The sequence below is a fragment of the Lissotriton vulgaris genome, chromosome 4_1 (genome assembly GCF_964263255.1).
Source record: "Lissotriton vulgaris chromosome 4_1, aLisVul1.2, whole genome shotgun sequence".
Lineage (NCBI taxonomy): Eukaryota > Metazoa > Chordata > Amphibia > Caudata > Salamandridae > Lissotriton > Lissotriton vulgaris.
In genome coordinates this window covers 1989747412-1989772974 of record NC_141691.1, presented here as the reverse complement: position 1 = coordinate 1989772974, position 25563 = coordinate 1989747412, and the positions used below count along the sequence as shown (strand labels likewise).

General features: G+C 46.4%; 1 protein-coding gene across 1 annotated transcript in view; it reads left to right on the top strand.

Moving 5' to 3' along the window:
- Positions 1-25563, top strand: part of LOC147724808 (1-phosphatidylinositol 4,5-bisphosphate phosphodiesterase gamma-1-like) — a 731250-nt gene that overhangs the window by 661071 nt on the left and 44616 nt on the right. The window contains exons 30-31 of the mRNA XM_086966316.1: positions 865-1026; positions 1228-1316. Coding sequence (XP_086822442.1) covers positions 865-1026; positions 1228-1316 — 251 coding nt within the window. The remainder of the gene's footprint in view (positions 1-864; positions 1027-1227; positions 1317-25563) is intronic.

Below are 25563 nucleotides of genomic sequence, written 5' to 3'. Positions count from 1 at the left end.
TAAAGAGACAGTGTTGAGGTTATGAAGTCTTGGGGCAGTTATGACTGATACTACTTCTATCTGCCATCCAAATTAAAAAAGGGAAGGGTTTGCTTAACTTCCTTCTGATAGAAATGATAGGTTGACATAACTGCATTGACCTACAAACGACACACAGTGATATTAAATTTGACGCTATATGTCTAAGTGACTATGCATTGGGAGGTTCAGGAGTTATGATCACGAGTCATATGTCACAAGCTTGAAACATAAACTTAGATGTCAAAGTAAAGTGATTTGTAATATTCCAGACTCCTATGACCTGGCTTCTATGTGATTAAACCTTACTACCAGCTGTAGTCCAAGTTTTACAGGTAGGTAACATTTTGATAAAAGATAAATAACACTTATTAGTGCATGAAACCAACTCTGCTGTGTCACCTCTGTTAACTAATACATTTAAATAGTTAAACTAAAAGACTCATTTTTCATGCCAGGGAATGGCTGCGAGTGTGATCTCACTCTACTACTGAATCCATCAATAGTTTATCAGGTTTTCAATGTGTGATAAATTAAAGGATGCAGTTACAAACTACGGGGCAGATTTATGAAGGCCTTGCGCCGCCGGTGCGTCATTTTTAACATGGGAAAAAGTGACGCACCGGCGGCGCAAGGCCTTCATAAATCTGCCCCAATATGTTTAGCGCTGTGTTAGAATTCTGAGCTTAATAATACTTAGCTGATGGAAGTTACTGTCAATAGAGTGAAAGGATGTTTCCTAAACATGCCGGTTTTAAATTCCGTTAGAGAAGAACATAGCGAAACTGTGCTTGTCCCTCATGCTATCCTGATAAATGAATCACTTTTCTGATCTCCTTTGCGCAGCTGACAACGGGTTGAACCCCACCTGGTTCTTCAAGCCATTCGTATTCGATATCAACAATCCAGAGTTTACATTTCTGCGTTTCGTGGTGTATGAAGAGGACATGTTCAGTGACCCCAACTTTCTAGCACAAGCCACTTTTCCTGTTAAGGGTCTCAAAACAGGTGGGTTTCATCATAACTCTTTATTTCTTTTGAAAATGTGACGAGTGGACAAATATACTTCTCTTGTTTCATGGCCCAAGCCTTGCTGCTTGATGAAAAAAAAGCATACCTGTCCTCACAAATGAGAAACCATCATTTATTGGTAAATCCCTCCTCTGTTAAGACCTGTTCTACATGTCCTTTTCCTTTAATTCATTCTAGGTTACCGGTCTGTGCCTTTGCGAAACAGCTATAGCGAGGAGCTGGAACTCGCCTCCCTGCTTCTCCACATCGAGATTGTGAACGCCAAGGTAAACAAATATTCACTTTCGGCCTCCTGTAGTAACTTGTCGAGTCCTTAGATACAGTTGTGGGTCCTTTATCATACGCTGTCATCATTGTAAATGCTTTCTGTGATGATAGTCCGCATTCTACTAATATATATGTGTCCTGGCTCCATCAGGTTGTTGTCCACTTCCAATGTGGATTAGAAACAATCACTTAACGTAGGCAATTTTCTCTTAGTTCCTGATCTCATAAGCTTTTTAGTGTTTTCTTCGTGGTTTCTACTCCTTCAAAATCAATTCTCTGCAAGTCCATTCATTTATTTTAGATATTTTATTTAGAATTGAGAAAGATAAGTAACGTTACAATCTTTCCATAGTAACTTATGCACAAAATAGGTACCAAATGTAACAGCTGCCTTGTTATCTCTGGAATTTACCAGAAATTATTAAGCTAATTAAGTACTCACTATGTTGAAACATTCAGTATCTACTGAGGTAGATGGGGGATTAGATCCAGGAGGGGAACTAACCAACTGCGCCTCTGAATAGTTCTTCAAGATAGGGGGCAAGTGTTCCTCTGGAGTTTTCATTGAGAGTAAACTCAGAAATTTAATTCTAACCAGACTACAGGGTGAAGCATCATCATAGGACATTCAGAATGACCATGCAGAGGTTGTTTCACTGTTACCCCCATTTCATTCTTCAAACATTTTCTATGGTGGCATTTGATTATACAAAAATGTAAGTTTTCACCTTGTCCCTAACTCTAAACTTAGCAGGAAAGCAATCTTTATCCGAAAGGGGACCGATACAGACGCGTGCTGTTCTTCTCCAAAGTGATCGCTCTTGCTGCACTTTTTTTCCTCGATTTCTCCACCAACTGGTGAAGAAATCTGCATATATTGCCAAGATAACCCTGATCAAGAAATGCTAGCGAGGGTGTCGGCTGACACCCCGCCTCCAGAGGCTACTGAAGAAGCCTCAATACCATCCAAACTATAAGGTTGTCCTACCTTATGTCCCGATGAAGACCCGATACGGTTGCTAATAAGTCTGCACCATCTACTAGGGTCGAAATGTTGATGTTATACTATTAATCCGTACATACTAAGTCTCAACAGATAAAAAGAATAATCTTGTTGTTTGAGACTATTGATGTCAAATGATGGACTGATGTTATTTTATATGTCTATATGTTATTGTGTCACTACATAGTCACATAATCACTGATCACTATCACTCACCTTAGCACTTCACCCTAACTGTGATTCCAGTCACAATTGTTTTTGGACAGCCTATATTTTTTTTACTTTGAGTAACTCGTGCAAGATAACTAAAAATAAGAATACCCTTGCAAAAATCAGAAACTGTGGTGTGTGTTCTTCTTTTCTTCTATATTTGTTGCATACAGTATTTCCATGATTAATGATTTGAAATGCACTTAAAGTATCTAGTATAGTAAAACATAACAAAGAAATTGTCTTGAGCTCCGACAGAACCATTTTTGTTTGAAGTTTAGAACCCAGGTACTGAGGGTCACTGGGTCACCCCATTATTATCAATGGTTAGCAGGGAAGCGGGTGTGGCCAGCCAGGCGTCTAAGATGGCTGCCTGGGATTGAAGTTCAGTCGGCCGGGCACGCCTAAAGCCCGATTTCTTCATGATCCGCTTTGACAGCTAACGCAGAAAAAGGACCATTGTGCCCGGTAGGAGAGGAGGTTTGCAGTGACATCCGCCACAACCCGCTGTGACGTCCCGGTCCGCTACTTCCAGCGTCTGCGCTGGGGAGCTCCGAGTCCCAACCCGGGGCCTATGCATTTCTGGAGCCGACATGCGAGCAGTGGAGCACGGTGTGACAAAGTAACAGGAACACATATGATGGTTTAAGTAGGAGGTATTTATTATACAACCTCATCCATCAGCTTGCAGTCATCAACTGTCAAGCCATGGAACTTCCATGTCTTAAGTTCCATGTTAGAATACATAGAATGGAACCAAGATACATCACACATCTCCCTTCATATATAAAAAATAAAGCAATTGAACTTTTAGATAATATAAAGTTACTAAAAGATAAAACAACATCTCATCTTACATAATCTCGCAGAAAACTAGGAATTTTGCGTACTCTATGACTCCTGCATGTAGAATCATTTTCTGTATAATCATCAGATGTTCCTTCACCAGAGACATTCAAATTTGAATCAACTGTTCCTTTCATATCCAGATGAACCACACGACTGTGATTCCAAATACGTCCATCATCTGCTTTTACAGCATTTTTGAAAAGTTTAATTACAGTTTTTACACTTGTAAATTTAGACACCCCACAGGATCCTTAATTTTAACTTTGTCACCAACTTTGAAATGGGAAACTTCTTCTGAAGAAATAACTCTTTATCTCTCCACTCACCAATGTCATTGTTCTTTATACCTTTATCCAAAATCATTCAACCTTGACATAAACAAGTATTAGAAGACCTTCCTCTGAATAATTCAAAAGGAGTCTTTCCCGTAGTAGAATGTGGAGTAAATCAGTAAGCTGAAATCCGATTTTGTAACTCTTTTCTCCAATCCAGGCTATTTACTCTTGCTAATTGAATGCTCTCTTTCAAAGTTTTATTGAATCTCTCCAGAGTACCATTAGATTCTGGATGATACAAAGTTATTCTTTTATGTACAATACCACTTTCAGACAGAAACTTTTCCATTTCATTTGAACAAAATTGAGGACCATTGTCCGATAGTAAAGAATTAGGGAAACTTTCTCGTTTAAAGATGGATTCTAAAAACGTAATAACACATCGAGAAGTAATCTCTCTCACAGAGCTGACTTCCACCTAACGTGAATATAAATCCATCAAAACAATTAAATAAGGAGTTTGTTGTTCCCCATGTAAAGAACCCACAATGTCAATGGCTACCTCATCCCAAGAACAATTTGGTAATTTGGTAATTTTCTGCAGACCATTTGTGAATGTCTTCGCTTAAGTACTTTATCACTCAGTTGACAAGGAACGCAATCACGAACTGCACGTTCCACCATTAAATCCAGACCAGGCCACCAAAAATCCTGTCTGATACTTTCTTTTGTTTTAGAAATGCCCCTATGTCCTTTATGTGCCATATTAACAATGATGTTCCTTAAACTTTCTGGAGGAATCAATCTTGTGCCTCTAGCAAGAACCCCATCAACAATAGCTAATTCATGAGACACTAAGGACCAAGTTTTACAAAGACAGTTGTTCATATTCTGCAACAAGAAATCCATCACTTTCACCAGCTCACTGTCCTTACACAATTCTTCCTTCCATTCTTCTTCCTTTATAGCTCCTAAAGTAATTCACAGACTCTCACTTCCAACTCATCACCACACTCTTTATCTTCTCCTAAAGACTCCATTGTCTCAACATTTCCGACCAAACCTGACAAGCAATCTGCAGATATATTTCTACTTCCAGGAATATATTCAAATTTAAAATTATACTCCTGTAAAGAAATGACCCATCTTCTAATTCTTGAAGAAATTGAATCTAATCCTTTTTTTCTAAGATTTCCTTAAGGGGTTTATGATCTGATCTTATCACAAAGGGGATACCCACACACATTTTTTAAAATTAGTTATTGCCCAATAAATGGCAAGAGCCTCCTTTTCAATAACCGAATAATTATGCTTGGCACCCTTTAAACATCTTGAAGCACAAGCAATTAAATTCTCATGTCCATTTTTCAACTGGAAAAGTAAAGCACCCAGACATTTCTTATTTGCATCTGTTACAATAAACGTTGGATCTCCTGGTTTAAAGGCTTGTAAATTTGGTGCATTTTTAAGATCTTCCTTAATCTGAACAAACACCTTTTTGCATTCATCACTCCACATAAATTCAACCTTTTTACACATTAAACTTCTGAGTTTCTCCGTCTTGTCTGCAAAATTCTTAATTAATTTATTATAAAATTCTGCCATACCTAAAAATGAAGAAAGTTCTTCTTTTGAACATGGTTCCTTCAACATTTCTATGGTCTTAACCAGTTCTTCTTTATGTCTTACACCATGTCTTGAAATATGATGACCAAGATAATCAAGCTCAGTAACACCAAACTTACATTTCTCACGCCGTAGTGATAAACCTGCTTTGAGCATTTTCCTCAGTACACGTGTTACCCTCTCATCATGTTCAACCACAGTTTTGCCATAAATCAGAACGTCATCCTGATAACATTTAACACCTGGTATGTCCTTGAATAAATCATGCATGATTCTCTGAAAGACTGAGGCAGCGGATACCAACCCGAAGGGCATCCTCAAAAACTTAAACGCGACAAAAAGGTTTTATAAAAACAGTCAATTCCTGTGAAACTTTACTGAGAGGTACTTGATGATATGCGGAAGCCATATCTAATGTCGTGAAATAACATGCTCCATCTAACGTCGAAACTAACTCCTCAATATTGGGTAGAGGAAATTTATCTACTACTACCTCCTTGTTTAAAGCTCGAAGATCCACACATAAGCGAATCTCGTTATTGGCCTTGAGCGCTACGACTATGGGAGACAACTATTCAGTTGCTTTTACAGGCTCTATCACTCCAGAAGTCAACAATTTATCAATTTCTTTTTTAACAGCTTCTTGCATACAAATTGAAATCCGTCTTACCTTAGTCTTACCTTAGCAGCAACCGACTTTGCACCACACTTCATCTTAATCTGATGTTTATATCCTTTCAAACATCCTAATGTGTCACTAAACAATTCTTTAAAATCCATCACAGATTTTTCCTCAAGACTTTCTACAGTTTGTATTTGTACTAAAGGCTTAGGCAATCGATGAAATAACCTAACATTTTAATAGGAGTTCCACCATAGCCTGTGGGTCTGACATCTGACTTTCTTAAATTAATTTTTCCCGAACAATTCTTATGGAACTCTTGTTTAGAAATGAAAGTTAGATGGGATCAAGAATCAAATTTCATCTTAATCTTTACATGACCCACCTTAACCCATTCTGATGGATGCTCAACACTACACTCATTTATTTGAAACGTGACTTCTTTTGTCTCATTCCTACTGTCTCTTCTATTGTGGAAAATACAGTTTGTCCCATAATGTCCTCTTCTACCACACACATTGCAATTCACCTTCATAGCAGGACATTGTTTTGCATTAGCGAAATGACCAAACCTACTACACTGAAAACAATTACCTTGAAATGTGCTTACATTCTTTTTCTCAATTTGTAATTTGTTTGTTTTGTTTTCATTTTTCATTACTCTTGTTATTAGCCAAATCATTTTTCTTCTTAGCATCAACATTTTTTACAACTTGACACTGAACTTCTTCTACTTTTTCACTAAGAGAATTTGGTTTACTAACTTTACTCAATTCTCCTGCACACTTAACCATGTGTTTCACACGCTTTGCAATGACCATAACTTCATCTAATGGTGGTTCATCCTTTTGCCAAAGTTCTTCTCTTATTTTATCATTCCAACATCTTAATACAAATTGATCTCTTATCCTTTTTTCCACCAACTCACCAAATTTACAACTAGAATCCAATTTGCGTAATGAAGTAACAAACTGTTCAACAGTTTCATCTTTTCCTTGTTCTCGTAACCCAAAGTAATATCTCTCCATGATCGTGCTCATCTTTGGTAAGTAATGTAAGCCTAACTGTCTTAGGCACATTTCCTATTCATTAAGACCCCTCTGCTCTGCTTGGCTTAGTTGTGGTAAATTTTCTAAAACTTCTTGTCCTTCGCCTCCTAGACAATGCATTAATAGTGCATGTTTTCTCTCAGCACTCAAATTTGTGCCACATACCCTCGCATAGTTCTCAAATATTTTCCTCCATTTTTTCCATATGACTGGTGGATGCCCAGGATCCGAAAGAAAAAACAGAGGGGATATTACATTCTGCATTTCTCACACTTTAGTTTTTTTTAAATATCTTTAAAAAAAAGAATAATTCACAGATCTTACTACAATACACCTATCGATGGAATACATTTTAACTTAAATGAAAAACGGAAAGAGTCACTTCAATTAAAATGAAATGAAATGAAATTAAATTGGGTTTTATAAAGCGCATTCTGTAGTAGGGGATCTCTGTGTATAGTCATAATCTAGTGAATAGTCCCGCCCATGTGCGTGGACCCCGGCAATCAAAAATAATCTCTTAAATTGTCAAAATAATGCAGAAACTGCAAAGACACTTAAGAGAGAATTTAAAGACAAATAATGCAGCCTATATCCACAGGCTACACTGTCCAGTACTTCAACTAGAAATTCCACCAAAAAAACACCACACATAAAACAGCCTGCAGTTTCTACCATAGAGAAACTTGCCTCCCCCAGTCAAAGACTCTGGAATGATAGAGAGGAAGGTAGGGACAGACAAGCCCCATAGGCTGCCATTATGTGGCTTAAATAGGATACTGTGCCTTTAAGAGAACTTTCCAGAACTTCTCCCAGTATCCCAGAATGCATAGCAGGTCCCTCTACTTTCAGTTCTTTTTTCCGGCTCCTGCTTACAGGACCCTGGCATTGAGCTCTCCCTTTTTCAAGGGTTTATTGGAATTTTTTGACACTTTTGACTTTTAAAAGTGTTGCAGTTTTACTTGTTGGTGTTCTCTTCTCCTGTTTTGTGCTGTTTTTGGCGTTTTAGGGCTCTAAAATGCCTGGCCTTTTTGTTAAGTGCCCAGCATGTGAGAGGAAGAAGGCCAAGAGTGACCCCCATGATGTCTGCATCGTGTGCCTTCCAGAAGATCATGTCCCTGAGGATTGCGTCATCTGCCAGCAGCTTTCTGCTCGGACTCTGAGGGACAGATTGAAGATCAGGCTGGCTGGCCTGGAGGATAGGCGTCTGCGGGCTGCAGGTGGGTCTGGGCAGGCTGGGAAGGTTCCCTCTGCCTCTGCTGAGGCCCCTGGGGGCTCCCCGGGGGCAGGAAGTCCAGCAAACGGTCCCATTCTCCGTCGACGTCGATTGCATCGACGACGACGTCGAGAGGGATGACGGCGGCGTGCTCCCCTTCTCCCCGGGGCTCCGGGTCGAGACGGCGTGACGGCTCGACGTCGAAGGAGAAGCCGCTGTCGACGTGATCGTCTTCGTCGACGTCGAGATCTTCTTATCGACGCCGAAGGCGGAGTGACGTGCATCGGCGCTCGCCGTCGAAGCGGCACCGACGCTCGCCGTCGAGGCGACACCGTCGATCGCCGTCGAGGCGACACCGCCGATCGACGTCGAGGGGCTCCTCGACGTCGAGAACATCAAGACGACGGCGACGTTCGTCGTCGAAGGAACGCTCGACGTCGAGACGGCACCGTGCGACGTCGCGGAAGAGGAGGTCGACGTCGAGGGGTCGACGGTCGACGCCGAGGAGCAGAGGGTCGACGTCGAGGAGGCGGCGATCGACGCCGGAGCCCAGGAGGCGTCGTTCTACGCCAGAGAAGCGTTGCTCTGCGTCCAGCAGACAGCGGTCAGCGTCTAGGAGTCGGTCACCCTCTCCTAAACGGCGCAGGAGGGATTCTAGTCCCAGAAGTCACGCTGCTTCCAGTGGAGGGCGCAAGAGGAAGCGGTCGCCCGCTGATGGGACTGGCTCTCCGCATCCTTCGCCTAAAGGGTCACCGGGCTCGGTGTACTCGGAAGTCTACACGCCATCTCGGCCCAGGACTCCGCCTCCTCCTCCTGTTCCTAAGGAGGACCCTCCACCCAAACCGCCACTGCCTTCAGGAGACCCTCTTCCACCTCCGGTCCCTCCGCATGGGCCCACCCCGCAGCCGAAGGTTCCTCCGCCGAGGTCCACTTCCCTGCCGTCCCTGCCTGTTCCTCCTAAGGGGACTCCAAAACTGAAACCCCGGGAGGAACCGACGAAACCCCGTGAGGAACCAAGGAAGACCCCTCCACGTAAACCGAAGGAGCGCCCACGGGCAGGCAGGTCTCGCTCTCGCTCCAGGAGGAAGGAGAGATCGCGAGGCAGATCATCCACGAGATCAAGACACCGCCGTAGGAGGCGCGAATCTCGCTCACACACGGGGTCCTCTGGGACCAGAGATTATTCCCCTACCCTATCGGGGTCACCGGACACAAGAGTGTCCCCGATAGATGACCTGGTGGCGTTTCAGGACGTCCTGTTGAGAGGCGCTGCGAAGTTGGGCATATCTCTGACGGTGCCCACTCCGAAGACGTCGGTCATTTTCGAGACTCTACATCAAAAGCACCTGTCTCGTCCTCTCCTGCCTCTGGTGCCGGGCCTGGAAGAACCGGCTATGGCTCTGTTTCTCACCCCTGCGGTGACGAAGGCGGCTCCATCAAGATTACTAAAGAAGTACCGGGCTCCCGACTCGGATCCGGCCTTTTTGAGAGCGGAGCCTCCGCCTGACTCTGTCATCGTCACGGCGGCTCGCAAGCAGCATGCCACCACTCCTTCCTCCACGGTTCCCCCGGATAAGGAGTCAAGGTGGATTGATTCGGCGGGGAGAAAAGTCTGTGGGACTTCCGCTACCTCCATGAAAGCGGCGAGTGCCACGGCTCTGTTGGGCCGATACGACCGCGCCCTTTGGGACTCCCTCGAGCGCTTTGCGGAGCATCTACCTCGGGAGCAGCGTGAAGACTTCATGGAAGTACTAAGTGAGGGGATTCTGGTGGCCAACCAGATAATCAGCGCGGCAGCGGACTTTTCCCTGTTGGCGGCGCACGGATTTTGCCACGGAGTCAACCAACGGCGCCACGCATGGCTCCGGCTTACGTCCCTGAAACCGGACGCACAGCAGAGGGTGGCCAATCTGCCGTTCTCCGGTGAGACCCTCTTCGGGAAGCATGCGGACGATGAAATGGCCCGCATGAAGGCGGAGGCCGAGACGCTGACGGCTGTGGGCCTGGAAAAGCCCAAAGAGACCAAGAAGCAGTACCGCCCTTTCCAACGGCGGTTCGGCGGACAAGGCCGTGGACGGGGACAGGCTTCGGGACAATCGCAACAGCAACACCAGTTCCGTAAGCCGTTCCAGAAGCGCCAGAAGGGCAGGGGAGGCCAGCAGTCGGCTCCGGCGCCCAAGGGCCAGGCTGGGTCTAGGCCCTAGGAACCTACTTCCCCCGGATCTGTTACCCACTCCGGTAGGGGGAAGCATTCAATTTTTTCTGGCAGAGTGGAGAAAAATTACTCAGGACAAGTGGGTGCTGAATATTGTTTGCAATGGATTCAGTCTTCGGTTCACCAGCCCTCCTCCAGCTATTCCCCCGGTCAGCTCGCGGTTTCAGCTGCGCGAGCTTCAGGCGGAAGCGGATATCCTGTTGAGGAAAAGGGCGATAGAGGACGTACCTCTGTCTCAGAGAGGAAGAGGTCTGTACTCCCGGTTCTTTCTGGTTCGCAAGAAGGACAAGAACGAGTTCAGGCCCATTCTGGATTTGCGACAGGCAAACAAATGGATTCGCAGAGAAATGTTTCGCATGCTGTCGTTGCATCAGATTTACCCTCAGTTGCAACAGGGAGACTGGCTATGCGCCATAGACCTACAGGATGCTTACTTCCATGTGCCCATTGCACACAAACACAGGAAGTTCCTGCGGTTCCAAGTCGGCACCAATCACTATCAATACACAGTACTCCCGTTCGGACTGAAGTCTGCACCGAGGACGTTCTCGAAGTGCATGGCAGTGGTAGCGGCACACCTGAGGAAGAACAAGGTGTTCGTCTACCCGTACTTGGACGATTGGTTGATCAAGGCATCCTCCTTCTCGGAAGCGCGAGCACACTTCCAGAAGACGTGCGTTCTCTTGAACAAGCTGGGGCTGCACATCAACATGGCCAAGTCTGTCCGGACTCCGGTCCAATGCATACAGTACTTGGGAGCCTCCATCAATACGCTGTCAGCAAGCGTGTCTCCTTCGGAAGAGCGACGATTATCACTCCTTCGGAAGGCTCAGGCTCTTATGACGACTCCATCTACAACAGTGAGGACGGTGTCTTCTCTACTGGGATCGATGGCCTCTTGTATCTTCCTGACGCCACACGCACGGCTGCACATGAGACCGCTGCAGGAGTGCTTGGAGGACCAGTGGGATCAGAGGAAAGGATCTTGGGACGACAAGATTCGCCTGTCACTGCATGCTCTTCAGTCTCTGAAGTGGTGGTGTTCGGCGGAGAATCTCCTCAGAGGGGTTCCCTTTCACAAGGACATTCCCGCGCAGACTGTCGTGACGGATGCGTCTCTTCTGGGATGGGGAGCGCACTCCGGGACTCTACAGATTCAAGGCACGTGGTCACCGATGGAGGCCACGTATCACATCAATTTCCTGGAACTCAGGGCTGTTCACTTGGCGCTGAAGGCCTTTCTTCCGTCCTTCCAGACCAACTCTCTGCTTGTACAGACGGACAATACCACCACGATGTATTACCTCAACAAGCAGGGGGGCTCGAGATCGCGCACTCTGTCGCAGGAGGCGCAGACGATCTGGCATTGGCTCCTGGCCAGAGGACTGGCGATAACGGCCACCCATCTACCAGGTGTGCAGAATGTTCAGGCAGATGCACTGAGCAGACAGCTCCAGGAAAACCACGAATGGGTCATAAACGACGAAGTACTAGGAGAAGTCTTCGCAAGGTGGGGAACTCCAGACGTAGATTTGTTCGCCACCGCCGAAAACAGCAAGTGCAGAGACTTCGCCTCCAGATACTTCCAACAAGGGACTCTGGGGAATGCGTTATGGATCAACTGGACGAACAGCTTTCTGTACGCCTTTCCTCCCATTCCCCTGATTCCGGCGGTGCTCATCAAGCTGGCCCGGTCCAGAGCTCGGATGATACTCATCGCCCCGGAGTGGCCCAGGCAGTGGTGGTTCACGGACCTACTTCACCGGTCTCTCCTTCCTCACATTCGGTTGCCGTGCAGGCCGGACCTTCTCACGAAGTTCGGGGGACGGATGTTACACCCCAACCTCTCGTCTTTGAGTTTGGCGGCATGGCTCCTGAGATAGTGCAATATGGCCATCTGAATCTGCCCGATGATTGCATGGACATACTGAAGGAGTCTAAGAGACCTTCCACTCGGACTTCATATGCTTACAAGTGGAAGAGGTTTTGTATCTGGTGCCAGTCTAAGAACCATGATCCTACGACCTGCAAGGAAGATGTCATCCTTCCTTACCTTTTACATTTGGCGCAGTCTGGCCTTAATGTCCATTCCATTAAGGTACATCTTGCTGCATTGACTGCCTACAGGAAATGCCCTTCACAGACTTCCTTTTTCCAGATCCCTGTGATCAAAGATTTTCTGGAAGGTTTGAAGAAAGTATTCCCTCCTGTCAGGCTTCCCTCGCCTTCATGGGAATTGAATGTGGTGCTGTCCAGATTGATGAAGGAGCCTTTTGAACCTATTCATAAGGCTTCGTTGCAGCACCTGTCCTGGAAGGCGGCGTTCCTCGTGGCCATTACATCGGCCCGCAGGGTGAGTGAAATTCAGGCGTTATGTTGTAATGAACCTTATACTGTATTTCATGCTGCTAAGGTTGTTATGCGTACTCACCCTAAATTTCTTCCCAAGGTTATTTCTGATTTTCATGTCAACCAGACTATAACTTTGCCTACGTTTTTTCAGAACCCTTCATCCCCAGCGGAGAGGTCTCTCCATTCCCTGGATGTGAGGAGGGTGTTGAAATTTTATCTGGATAAAACCAAAGATATTCGTAGGTCTGACCAGTTGTTTGTCAATTATGGATCAGTCAGGACGGGTCTTGCGACCTCTAAGCAGTCCATCTCTAGGTGGATTGTGTCCTGCATACAATTGTGTTATCAGAAGGCTAATAAGACCTTAGGAGGTAAGCCTAAGGCTCATTCCACCAGGGGCAAAGCTGCCACGACGGCTCTGCTCCGTAACGTGCCGATTGCTGAAATCTGCAAGGCAGCCACTTGGAAGTCGGTTCATACCTTTGCTAAGCATTACTGCCTGGACACTGACGCCAGGGCAGACGCTCAGGTTGGCCAGGCTTCGCTGCGGAATTTGTTCGCACAGTAGTGGCGTTATGTATTTATTCTCCACCGCCGCTTTGGTGTGGGGGTGGGCTTGCCATTCTATTCACTAGATTATGACTATACACAGAGATCCCCTACTACAGAAGGAGTAGTTTCTGTCCTGTAACTCCAGTTCTGTAGTAGGGGTATCTCTGTTATAGTCATAAGCGCCCGCCCTCCTCCCCGGTGGAGATTTTTTCATCATACAAGAATGCGACAGGTCTGGCGTGCTTCGCCTTCAAAAAGAACTGAAAGTAGAGGGACCTGCTATGCATTCTGGGATACTGGGAGAAGTTCTGGAAAGTTCTCTTAAAGGCACAGTATCCTATTTAAGCCACATAATGGCAGCCTATGGGGCTTGTCTGTCCCTACCTTCCTCTCTATCATTCCAGAGTCTTTGACTGGGGGAGGCAAGTTTCTCTATGGTAGAAACTGCAGGCTGTTTTATGTGTGGTGTTTTTTTGGTGGAATTTCTAGTTGAAGTACTGGACAGTGTAGCCTGTGGATATAGGCTGCATTATTTGTCTTTAAATTCTCTCTTAAGTGTCTTTGCAGTTTCTGCATTATTTTGACAACTTAAGAGATTATTTTTGATTGCCGGGGTCCACGCACATGGCCGGGACTATTCACTAGATTATGACTATAACAGAGATACCCCTACTACAGAACTGGAGTTACAGGACAGAAACTACTTCTTACTACCCGGAGGCCTCGTAGCGCTGTGGAGGAGATGGGTCAAAGGGTCTGCTGACTAACTTTAATGGTAGAGGAAAGTTTTAAGTTCTTTGCGGAATTTTTGTAAATCGGGCTGACTACGCAGTGTTGGAGGCAGGGAGTTCCATATAGAGGCGGCGTTCCACGAGAAGGAGCGTCCGCCCCATCTAGCGCGTTTGATTTTGTTCTTTGAGGCCAGAGAGGATAATAAGTCAATCATTAAATGATGTGCCCATCACCGTGACCACAAGCACACACTTATTAAAATCTGTAAATAAATTCAGTTCTTTATTATGCTATGCTTCACCCATTTGTAGACCTTGACTGTGATGTATTTGTCACCGTTGTAGCAAACACTTGAAGACTCTTCAACAACATAGAACGTGGTGTGCTTGTCACCGTAACCTCAAGCACAGGATCACTCTCAACAATATTGGACGTGGTGTGCTTATCATCGTAGTATCAAGCACTGGATACAATATTTGACGTGGTGTGCTTTTCCGTAACCTCAACCACAGGATCACTCTCAACAATATGGTACCTGGTGTGCTTGCCACAGTAGCATCAAGCACTATGTAACTCCTCAATACACAGTGACATGAAAGAACAAGTTATTCTTACTTGATGTTCCACGTTGACTCCTTAGAGAACACACCTCTCCGTAATATTTAATTCTTGTAAAAAAAAAATCCAGAAACAGCTAATATGCCATTGCTCCTCCTAGTTTCCCTCAAAAGAAAAACAGAAAATGCTTGTTACAAAAAAATTACTTTTCAAAGATGGTCGCCGACTATGTCACGAAAACAATAATTCTGTTTTCTAAAGGAATTGGGGCATATCCAACATTTAGGTCCCTTTCCATGAATATTTGGGCACGTTTTTTCCCATAGAAACTTTAGCGCATTCAGTCTTTTTTCTAAGGGACGTTGCCCTTATTTCACCCCAAATTGAGGTGTGATACGCATGTTGGCCTTGCGTTTCACCACTCGGATTTCACCTACCAGCAACTTTCACTTTCACAGGATTTTTACCACAATCGTCTCCCAAGTCTACAGCTTGTTTTCGACGATCTTCTTGCACCTACTCCCGTTGCAGGTAACGCTGGAAAATATTATCTGATATCTTCCTCTTCTTTTTTCCCCTTATTCTTTGCGATGTTGAGGTTGTATCATTTCGTCAAATTCTTTTGTTCAATTTTTCACTTCCTGTGTACTCACGCGATCGTCTCCAGTGTGACAAAGTAACAGGAATACATATGATGGTTTAAGTTATTGTTATTGTTATTGTTAGTTTCGGTTTCTATAGCGCCAACTCACCGGCAGGTCTCAAGGCGCTCATGACCAGAGAACAAAAACAACACTTAACAGATCAAAGAGTCAGTACCGTGTGCAAATTAATATGAGTCCAAAACTTCCCTAAATAAAAGTGTTTTTAATGATTTCCTAAAACGTAATAAATTACCTTCTTTCCGGAGGCCTCGGGTAGTCTGTTCCAAATTTGAGGAACCAAGACTGAAAAAGATCTCCCGCCCTTCGTTGTCAGTTTAAACCTTGGGCAGACTAACAACTGAGCATCAGATGACCTCAAAGTTCGTTCAGGTTTATAAATCTGCAGACGTTCCTTAATATAGGCAGGTGCTTGCCCATAAACTGCCTTGTGAGCCGTGCAAAGGCTTGTAAACTCAGCTCTTTGCCTAATAGGAAGCCAATGGAGGTTCTGAAGCAAAGGAGAAGCATGGGATCTTCTTGGGAGTCTGAAGATGAGTCGTGCAGCATCGTTCAGAACAACCTGCAGTCTATTGGTCAGATTTTTTGGTAGACCCAAATAGAGAGCATTCCCGTAGTCCAGCCTCGAGATAATTGTTGCTGAAACTACAGTGCGAAGCATGGATGTAGAAGGAAGTGGGACTAATTTGCGCAATTGTCTAATAAGACCAGTACAGGTCCCTACAACCGAAGAGATCTGGATAGTCATTGACAATTCGCTGTCAATTTTAATTCCAAGGCTTTTCACCTTGTCACAGGGTATTGGGGTGGGACCCAGTTCTCGAGGCCAGTATAGGTCACTCCATGGCAACACCTCGGTCTTTTCAGGATTCATTTTCAGTAGATTTGCCGTCATCCAACTGACTACAAATCTGAGGATATCTTGAGCATACTTCTGTGCAGAGACAGTATTGTCTATGCTGAGTAGCAGCTGGGTGTCGTCAGCATAGTTAAAAACATGGCAGCCCATGTTTACCAGGGAGTTGATCAGTGGTTGTATGTAAAGATTAAATAATACTGGGGACAGTGCGGAGCCCTGTGGGACTCCGCACGTCAAGTTACCCACCTCCGATAGACAATCCCCCAACTGAATTCGCTGCGTCCTCCCTGATAGGAAGGATTGAAGTCATTGAAAGCTTGGCCAACCTGTCCAGGAGTAGGGTGTGGCTGACAGTATCGCACGCCGCTGAAAGATCTAAAAGTATCAGGGCGCTCGGTTTTTTACTGTCAGCCATCCCCCTAAGCTCATCCAGCACCGAGAGCATCACCAACTCATGCTATGGTGTGCAAGAAATACCGCCTGGCGCTCCTGGAAAAGGTGGTGAGACTCCAGGAACGAGGCCAGCACGTGTTGTTCCAGGATTTTGGACAAGAACGGCAATTGGGAGATAGGCCTATAGTTTTTCAAGATGGTAGAATCAGCTCCTGGCTTCTTTATCAATGGCTTCACTCGAGCTTCCTTAAAACTGGCTGGTACCGTCCCTGTTTCCAATGAATTATTCAGGAGGGAGGTAATCTGGTCTTCTAGAATAGAGCGTGCCAAACGAAAGACACTAGGGGGGCATGGGTCTGCCGGGGAGCCAGATTTGGTTTTGCTCATGAGTTGTTCAAGACTCATCAGATCTAGTGACCGAAATTGTGAAATAGTGACTTCCGAGGGAGTCTGAGCATCCTGAAATATATTGGATCCGGGTACCATGCTCTGCCTGATATCAGAAAGGATAGTATCTACCTTCTCCAAAAAATAATTTTGAAACATGTTACAACTAATTGTTGTTTCAATATTTTCAGGTTTTTTGCTCAACTCATTTAAAATTTTGAAAGTTTCTTTTTAGACATTTTCAGCTTGATTTATCCGGGTTTCGTAGTAATTGGCTTTAGTAGCCAGAATAAGCTTTTTATAGACATTGAGCAAGTTTTTATATTGAGTTCGATCCCCTTCATCTTTAGTTTTCCGCCAGCTTCTTTCAGCTTGACGGAGTTTCTTTTTATGTTCTCTTATAGGCGATGTAAACCAAGGTGCCCCCTTTCCTGCTTTTTTTATCGGTTGTAACTTCTCTGGTGCAATCTGGTCAATCGCTTTCTTCATACTACACACTATATCTCTATAATCTTGGTCTAAATTATCATTAAAAACCATTCGTTTAGCCAATTCGGAGAGACTGTCCGTTAGCGTTTGTAAATCAACTTTCCTCCATTGACGGACTTTCTTCATTATAGGGGGGGGGGTTGTGTCAGCTTTACATCAATAGGGATGTTGCAATAGATCAGATAATGGTCAGACCATATGCAGGGTGAAATTTTCAAAAGAGTCACCTTAGGATCTAGAGCCCAAATAAGGTCAAGAATGTGTCCCTTTATATGGGTGGGGGCCTTTACCAGCTGCTTAAAGCCTAAGCTTGGAAATTACTTTCTTGGCATTGCTTAAGCCAGGAGACAGCACAGAACGCATAGCGCTCGTTAGGAGCTTTTTACTGATTGTTTTTATTGATCCCGTTTTCCATGTGTGTATTGTATGATTTTATGCGCTCATCTTGTTCCTAAAATTCGCCACTTACCTGCACATTTAAAAACCACTAAACTCCGCGTTGGGGCGGTTTCTGAAGTCATTTGACAAGCTTGTAGCTTGCAGCTTTACTGCATTAGTCGGTAACTATCGACTGCCACAGCGGCAGACATCTTGGGTGGGGGCTGAGGCTCTGCACGGTCTAGTCGTCACAAGGACGCTAGACCGGTACTTAAGCCGAGCAAATTAGGCGGCCGGCTACTTGGAAATTACTTTCTTGGCATTGCTTAAGCCAGGAGACAGCACAGAACGCATAGCGCTCGTTAGGAGCTTTTTACTGATTGTTTTTATTGATCCCGTTTTCCATGTGTGTATTGTATGATTTTATGCGCTCATCTTGTTCCTAAAATTCGCCACTTACCTGCACATTTAAAAACCACTAAACTCCGCGTTGGGGCGGTTTCTGAAGTCATTTGACAAGCTTGTAGCTTGCAGCTTTACTGCATTAGTCGGTAACTATCGACTGCCACAGCGGCAGACATCTTGGGTGGGGGCTGAGGCTCTGCACGGTCTAGTCGTCACAAGGACGCTAGACCGGTACTTAAGCCGAGCAAATTAGGCGGCCGGCTACTTGGAAATTACTTTCTTGGCATTGCTTAAGCCAGGAGACAGCACAGAACGCATAGCGCTCGTTAGGAGCTTTTTACTGATTGTTTTTATTGATCCCGTTTTCCATGTGTGTATTGTATGATTTTATGCGCTCATCTTGTTCCTAAAATTCGCCACTTACCTGCACATTTAAAAACCACTAAACTCCGCGTTGGGGCGGTTTCTGAAGTCATTTGACAAGCTTGTAGCTTGCAGCTTTACTGCATTAGTCGGTAACTATCGACTGCCACAGCGGCAGACATCTTGGGTGGGGGCTGAGGCTCTGCACGGTCTAGTCGTCACAAGGACGCTAGACCGGTACTTAAGCCGAGCAAATTAGGCGGCCGGCTACTTGGAAATTACTTTCTTGGCATTGCTTAAGCCAGGAGACAGCACAGAACGCATAGCGCTCGTTAGGAGCTTTTTACTGATTGTTTTTATTGATCCCGTTTTCCATGTGTGTATTGTATGATTTTATGCGCTCATCTTGTTCCTAAAATTCGCCACTTACCTGCACATTTAAAAACCACTAAACTCCGCGTTGGGGCGGTTTCTGAAGTCATTTGACAAGCTTGTAGCTTGCAGCTTTACTGCATTAGTCGGTAACTATCGACTGCCACAGCGGCAGACATCTTGGGTGGGGGCTGAGGCTCTGCACGGTCTAGTCGTCACAAGGACGCTAGACCGGTACTTAAGCCGAGCAAATTAGGCGGCCGGCTACTTGGAAATTACTTTCTTGGCATTGCTTAAGCCAGGAGACAGCACAGAACGCATAGCGCTCGTTAGGAGCTTTTTACTGATTGTTTTTATTGATCCCGTTTTCCATGTGTGTATTGTATGATTTTATGCGCTCATCTTGTTCCTAAAATTCGCCACTTACCTGCACATTTAAAAACCACTAAACTCCGCGTTGGGGCGGTTTCTGAAGTCATTTGACAAGCTTGTAGCTTGCAGCTTTACTGCATTAGTCGGTAACTATCGACTGCCACAGCGGCAGACATCTTGGGTGGGGGCTGAGGCTCTGCACGGTCTAGTCGTCACAAGGACGCTAGACCGGTACTTAAGCCGAGCAAATTAGGCGGCCGGCTACTTGGAAATTACTTTCTTGGCATTGCTTAAGCCAGGAGACAGCACAGAACGCATAGCGCTCGTTAGGAGCTTTTTACTGATTGTTTTTATTGATCCCGTTTTCCATGTGTGTATTGTATGATTTTATGCGCTCATCTTGTTCCTAAAATTCGCCACTTACCTGCACATTTAAAAACCACTAAACTCCGCGTTGGGGCGGTTTCTGAAGTCATTTGACAAGCTTGTAGCTTGCAGCTTTACTGCATTAGTCGGTAACTATCGACTGCCACAGCGGCAGACATCTTGGGTGGGGGCTGAGGCTCTGCACGGTCTAGTCGTCACAAGGACGCTAGACCGGTACTTAAGCCGAGCAAATTAGGCGGCCGGCTACTTGGAAATTACTTTCTTGGCATTGCTTAAGCCAGGAGACAGCACAGAACGCATAGCGCTCGTTAGGAGCTTTTTACTGATTGTTTTTATTGATCCCGTTTTCCATGTGTGTATTGTATGATTTTATGCGCTCATCTTGTTCCTAAAATTCGCCACTTACCTGCACATTTAAAAACCACTAAACTCCGCGTTGGGGCGGTTTCTGAAGTCATTTGACAAGCTTGTAGCTTGCAGCTTTACTGCATTAGTCGGTAACTATCGACTGCCACAGCGGCAGACATCTTGGGTGGGGGCTGAGGCTCTGCACGGTCTAGTCGTCACAAGGACGCTAGACCGGTACTTAAGCCGACCATGCTCACGCGCAGCGGTCACGCGCTGCGGGATCGCCAGAGCATCGCCGGAGTCACGCCAGAGTCCAGCCCGTCTGCGCCCGTCCGCGCACGGGCGGGCTCGGGGGCTCGATCTCCTGACCGTCGCTATACATATACGGCGGAAGAGCTTCGTTGTTTAGATAACGGTCAGTTGCAACTCGATATAGGTGCTATTGCTAGGCTAAAAACATTTGCCATACTGCGGCCGTACAACAGAAGTTCTAGAACCCAATACCCGGTACTAAAGATAGCTAGTCTGAATACTAGGTCCCTTCACAGTCATCATGTAGAGATCTATAACCTACTTCAGGATAGAGACCTTGATGTCCTGACACTCTCAGAAACCTGGATGGGTGAAAACTCCATGCCAGATATTATTGCTGCCCTCCCTAATGGCTATGACGCAATTTGGCAGAACCGCGCAGGGTCGGCTCGGGGGGGTGGGGTAGCGATTCTATTCAAAAAATCCCTATCTGTGGAAGAGATAATTTCAGAAACAGTGGACCTAGCTGATCTAGTAGGAATAAAGATTTCTCTAAACAATTCCTGCTGGGTGATTCTGTCAATCTACCGCCCACCCAACTCATCTCCACTTTTTAATGACTTCTTTACACCTATTATATCAGATCTATGTACAAGGTACAACAAAATTGTGATATTAGGAGATTTTAACTTGCATTGGGACAGCCCCCAATGGGACTTACCAACACGCCAACTGGACACCACCATGTCCGCTTTGAGTTTTAGTCAACTTGTGAAAGTACCCACACATATCAAGGGTCACACTCTTGACTTAGTATGGTCCACAGACCCAAATGTCCTTCTTAAGGATGTGGTTCCCTGCATCTGGACTGACCACTACCTAGTGACCTGTGAGGTAAACATAAAAGATCATTTAAAGCACCTACCCCGAGGTACTAGAAGGACCCGCAAATGGGCCGAGGTTGATTTAAAAAACCTGACCTCTGTGCTTCCGGAAATGACTTCTCTGACGAATTCTGATAGAAGCCTGGACGTAGAATATACAGTCCTAACTCAGAGCCTGAACACAGCTATTGATTACATAGCACCGGAAAAAACTCAGTCAATTAAGGGCCATGGTAAAGAGGCTCCATGGTTTACCCCATCACTAAGGGAACAAAAAAGAAAGCTCCGAGCTCGGGAGAGAATCTGGAGGAAAACCAAGCAGGATACTGCAAGGAACCAATATAAAGACTCACTCCACCTGTACAAAAAACTTATTTCACAAGCCAAGGCGGAGTACTATGAGTCTCGCCTACAGAAGGCTAGAAATATCCAGAAGGAGACATTCCAAATCCTGTCGGAGCTGAGTAAAAAACAGGAGAACTCTGAGTCTCCCATAAACTCTAACACCTTTCAGGAATACTTTTTAGAAAAGGTAAAGACCATTATCCAGGACATCAAGAGTAGTGTGGTGAATTGTGACACTATACAGCCTGAGGTTCAGAATCCTATTCCCTGCTCTTTAGTACAGTTCCCTGAGTTGGACGAGCTGAGTCTAGAGCAGCTAATGGGGAAAACTAAATCTGGTTCCCCAGCGGACCCATGTCCCCCGAGTATCTTCCGTGTGGCACGCCCGCTATTGGAGGCTCGGATCATCTCTCTCCTAAATAGGTCCCTAGAAACAGGGTATTTACCTGGTGACCTTAAGGAGGCGCGAGTTAGACCTTTGCTGAAGAAGCCAGGCGCGGATCCGGCTGAAGAACTATAGGCCAATCTCCCAGCTGCCTTTCCTTGCTAAGGTCCTAGAGCAACATGTGCTGAAGTCTCTATCACTGTACCTCGAATCCCATGGCTTACTGCATGAGCGACAGGCAGGGTTTCGAGCGCACCACAGCACCGAGCTAGTGATGCTCTCGTTGTTGGACGAACTGAGAGGCATGGCTGACGGCAAAAGGCCGAGCGCCCTGATCTTACTAGATCTGTCAGCGGCGTTCGATACCGTCAGCCATGACCTGCTCCTGGGAAGGCTGGAGGCCTTTGGGATCAAAGGCTTGGCCCTCAAGTGGCTGCGATCCTTCCTTTTGGGAAGGACTCGGAGGATACAACTTGGGGAGTCAATATCTGAAGTGGGTCTCTTAGAGTGCGGAGTCCCACAGGGCTCCGCACTGTCCCCACTTCTGTTCAATCTTTACCTGCAGCCTTTGATTGCATCCCTGGCTGAGTTGGGCTGCAGAGTCTACAACTATGCTGACGATACTCAGCTAGTCCTGAGTATCGATAACACAGGGACAGCACAAACCCAAGCTCAAAATATCCTGAGGTACACCGTAGGTTGGATGACGAAAAACCTACTAAAGATCAACCCGGATAAGACCGAGGTATTGGTAATTCCATCTACCACCTCACCGTGGAGTGATCTGTATTGGCCTGCTGAGCTCGGATCAGCCCCAAAGCCTAGTGCCAACGTAAAGAGCCTGGGGATTAAACTAGACTGTGACCTGTCAATGTGCAGTCAAGTTTCCGCTGTTGTTGGAACTTGCACGAACATCATCAGACAATTGAGAAAGATAGCTCCCTTCCGTTCTCATTCGATGATGCGTTCAATTGTAGCAGCAACTGTCATCTCCCGGATCGATTATGGGAATGCCCTGTACCTTGGCCTCCCAAAAATGTCGACAAACAGACTCCAGGTCGTAATGAACGACGCCGCACGGCTAATCTTCAGAGTGCCCAGACGAACAAAGGCCTCCCCTCTTCTCCAAAACCTTCACTGGCTCCCTGTTAAGGAGAGGGTTGAATTCAAGAGCCTCTGTATAGCGCATAAGGCGATCTACGGCCATGCGCCGGCCTATATCAAAGATCGCCTGGAAGTGTACAACCCGACAAGAACACTCAGATCATCAGACGCTCAGTTACTGGTCTGCCCCCGCTACAAATTAGTGACTAAGGGAGGGAGAGCCTTCTCTGTCCTGGCCCCCCAATTATGGAACAAGCTGCCTGAGGGGCTACGCAGGGAGATGAATCTCCTGCGGTTCAGGAAATCTCTGAAAACTCTGCTGTTTAGAAGAGCCTTGATCGCGGTGTAGTCCTGTAGCTGCATCTCTCTCAGGAGTGAACCAAGTTATTGTAATGACATCGATTTCCAAGCGCCTAGAGGCCTGCAGGTGATTGGGCGCGCTATAAATCAAAATTAACAATAACAATAATGAAGACATAGTTACGTCTAGGCATCGGGCTCCTGGTTCCCTATGGGCCTTTTCCCAATGTAGGTTGAAGTCTCCGGTTACCACTACTTTTTTATATCTTGAACAGATATCCGATATGATGGGCGTAAATAGATCATTAAAAGCTGGGGTAGAGATTGGTGGACGGTAAACTGAAAGAATCACAGCACACTGATCGTCCAACATAATTTTTACTCCAAGAATGTCGGCCAGGTCTACTGTTTCTGCTAGTATCTTAACTGCTGTAAAGGATTTTTTATACAGGATTGCAACTCCCCCTCCTCGAACATTGTGTGTACGATTGTGCCATACTATGTCATAGTCATTCGGGAGAGCCGCTATAATATCTGGTAATGAGTTATCCCCTAGCCAGGTCTCACTGAGGGTCAAGACATCAATATCCTCATCCTGAAGCAAGGAGAATAGGAGATAATTATTATACAACCTCATCCATCAGCTTGCAGTCACCAACTGTCAAGCCATGGAACTTCCATGTCTTAAGTTCCATGTTAGAATACATAGAATGGAACCAAGATACATCACACACGGGAGCTGTGGTGAGCTGCGCCCCCCAGTCGGCTCCCTGTGCCGTCTCTGGTTCCCCACTTGCTGTGTGGCTGCCCTCCCCCGCGGTCTCAGGGCTGCGGGCTGAGTGGCGTGAGCGACCTCTGTGGGGCACTGCCGGCTCCACGATTGCGGCCTACGCGAGGGACTATGTTGGGGACAGGGACTTCCGGTCCCGGTGCGGCCGTGGGGGTGCAGCGGGCGTGAGGAGACAGTCCGTTTGGTTCCGCTTTTGGAGCCGGGGCGGCACTGGGTCTGGCTGGGCATGCGGGCTACCTCCTCCCTCTGTGGATTTTAGACCTGGGCAAGATCGCCCCACAGCTGCACGGCTACCTTTGCTCTGGGAACTGGTGCGAAGGTTCCATCGGTGCGGGTGCCCGCTGGAAGCGACTCTCTACAAGGCTGGCCGGGGGAGTTCGCTCGGCCTGGTACTTACTTACGCCTTGCATCATCAGTAGGCTCCCACTGATAATACACATCTTGGTTCTGCTGAAGGCTGTTCTGCTGGGGAGTGCGTAGTGATCTCCTCCTCTGTTTCATAGTTGGACTGGCGCTCACCCATCTCGAAATACCCGAAGGGACCACGCTATACATAGGGCTTGCCTGGCGACAGTGGATGCCACAGGGTGCTGGGGGACACTGGTGGGCCTGTGAGACCAGCGGCTTGCTCTCTCTGGCTGGAGCACGGTTTGATTCATCCTGAGGGCTGGCCTCTCGGATCTACTGCACACCCTCAGTGCTGCGGAGGGGCTGGACGGCGGGCTGATTGTTCATGGTGTGCCCGGGATCGGGAGCGCAGCCCTTACCAACATTGCACCAACGTTGGGCTTGGCAGGCTGTATGCGCAGGGACCTACCTACATTCCCATTCAGGACAGCCCAGCCTGGGCAGGGCTCATCCTTGCTGTGCTTCTCCCCGGAGAGTGCTTCTACCATGTTGTACCTGCCTTAGTTGCACAACTCACTGCCCTGTGACATGGGACGCAAAGATCCCAAACAACGGACTCTGCCTTTCGAAAAGGTCACAGATAACACATCCGAAGCGCCCGCAGACATGACGGAGGGAGCCCCCGGCGCCGAGTATTTGGCGGCCCGTCGGCTCTCACTGCCGCAATGCTTAAGGAAATGAGGGCTGGCTTTAAGGCCCTGGATGGCAGATTTGTTGCAAGGGATAAAAGGCTGGCCGACATGAGCTCCAAGGTTCAGGCTCATGACCGTCGCTTAGATGTGGCTGAGGTGTGGAAATCGGATGTTGAAGTTGGTGCGGCTCAGTCGCAGAAGAGACTGGACAGAGTGGAGCGAATTTTGAAGGAAGTTGCGATCAAGAACAAGGACTTGGAGGCGCGCAGTCGGCGCAACAACGTGCGCATCCTTGGCGTACCGGAAACTGCCAATACAGGTCGTATGGATGTTTTTGTGGAACAATTGCTATCTGAACTGTTTGGAAGAGAGACCGTTACGCAAGGATTTGTTGTGGAACGAGCCCACAGATCATTGGGCCCCCGCTCCAACCCTGGCCTGCCGTCGAGACCCATCATTGCAAGAATCATGA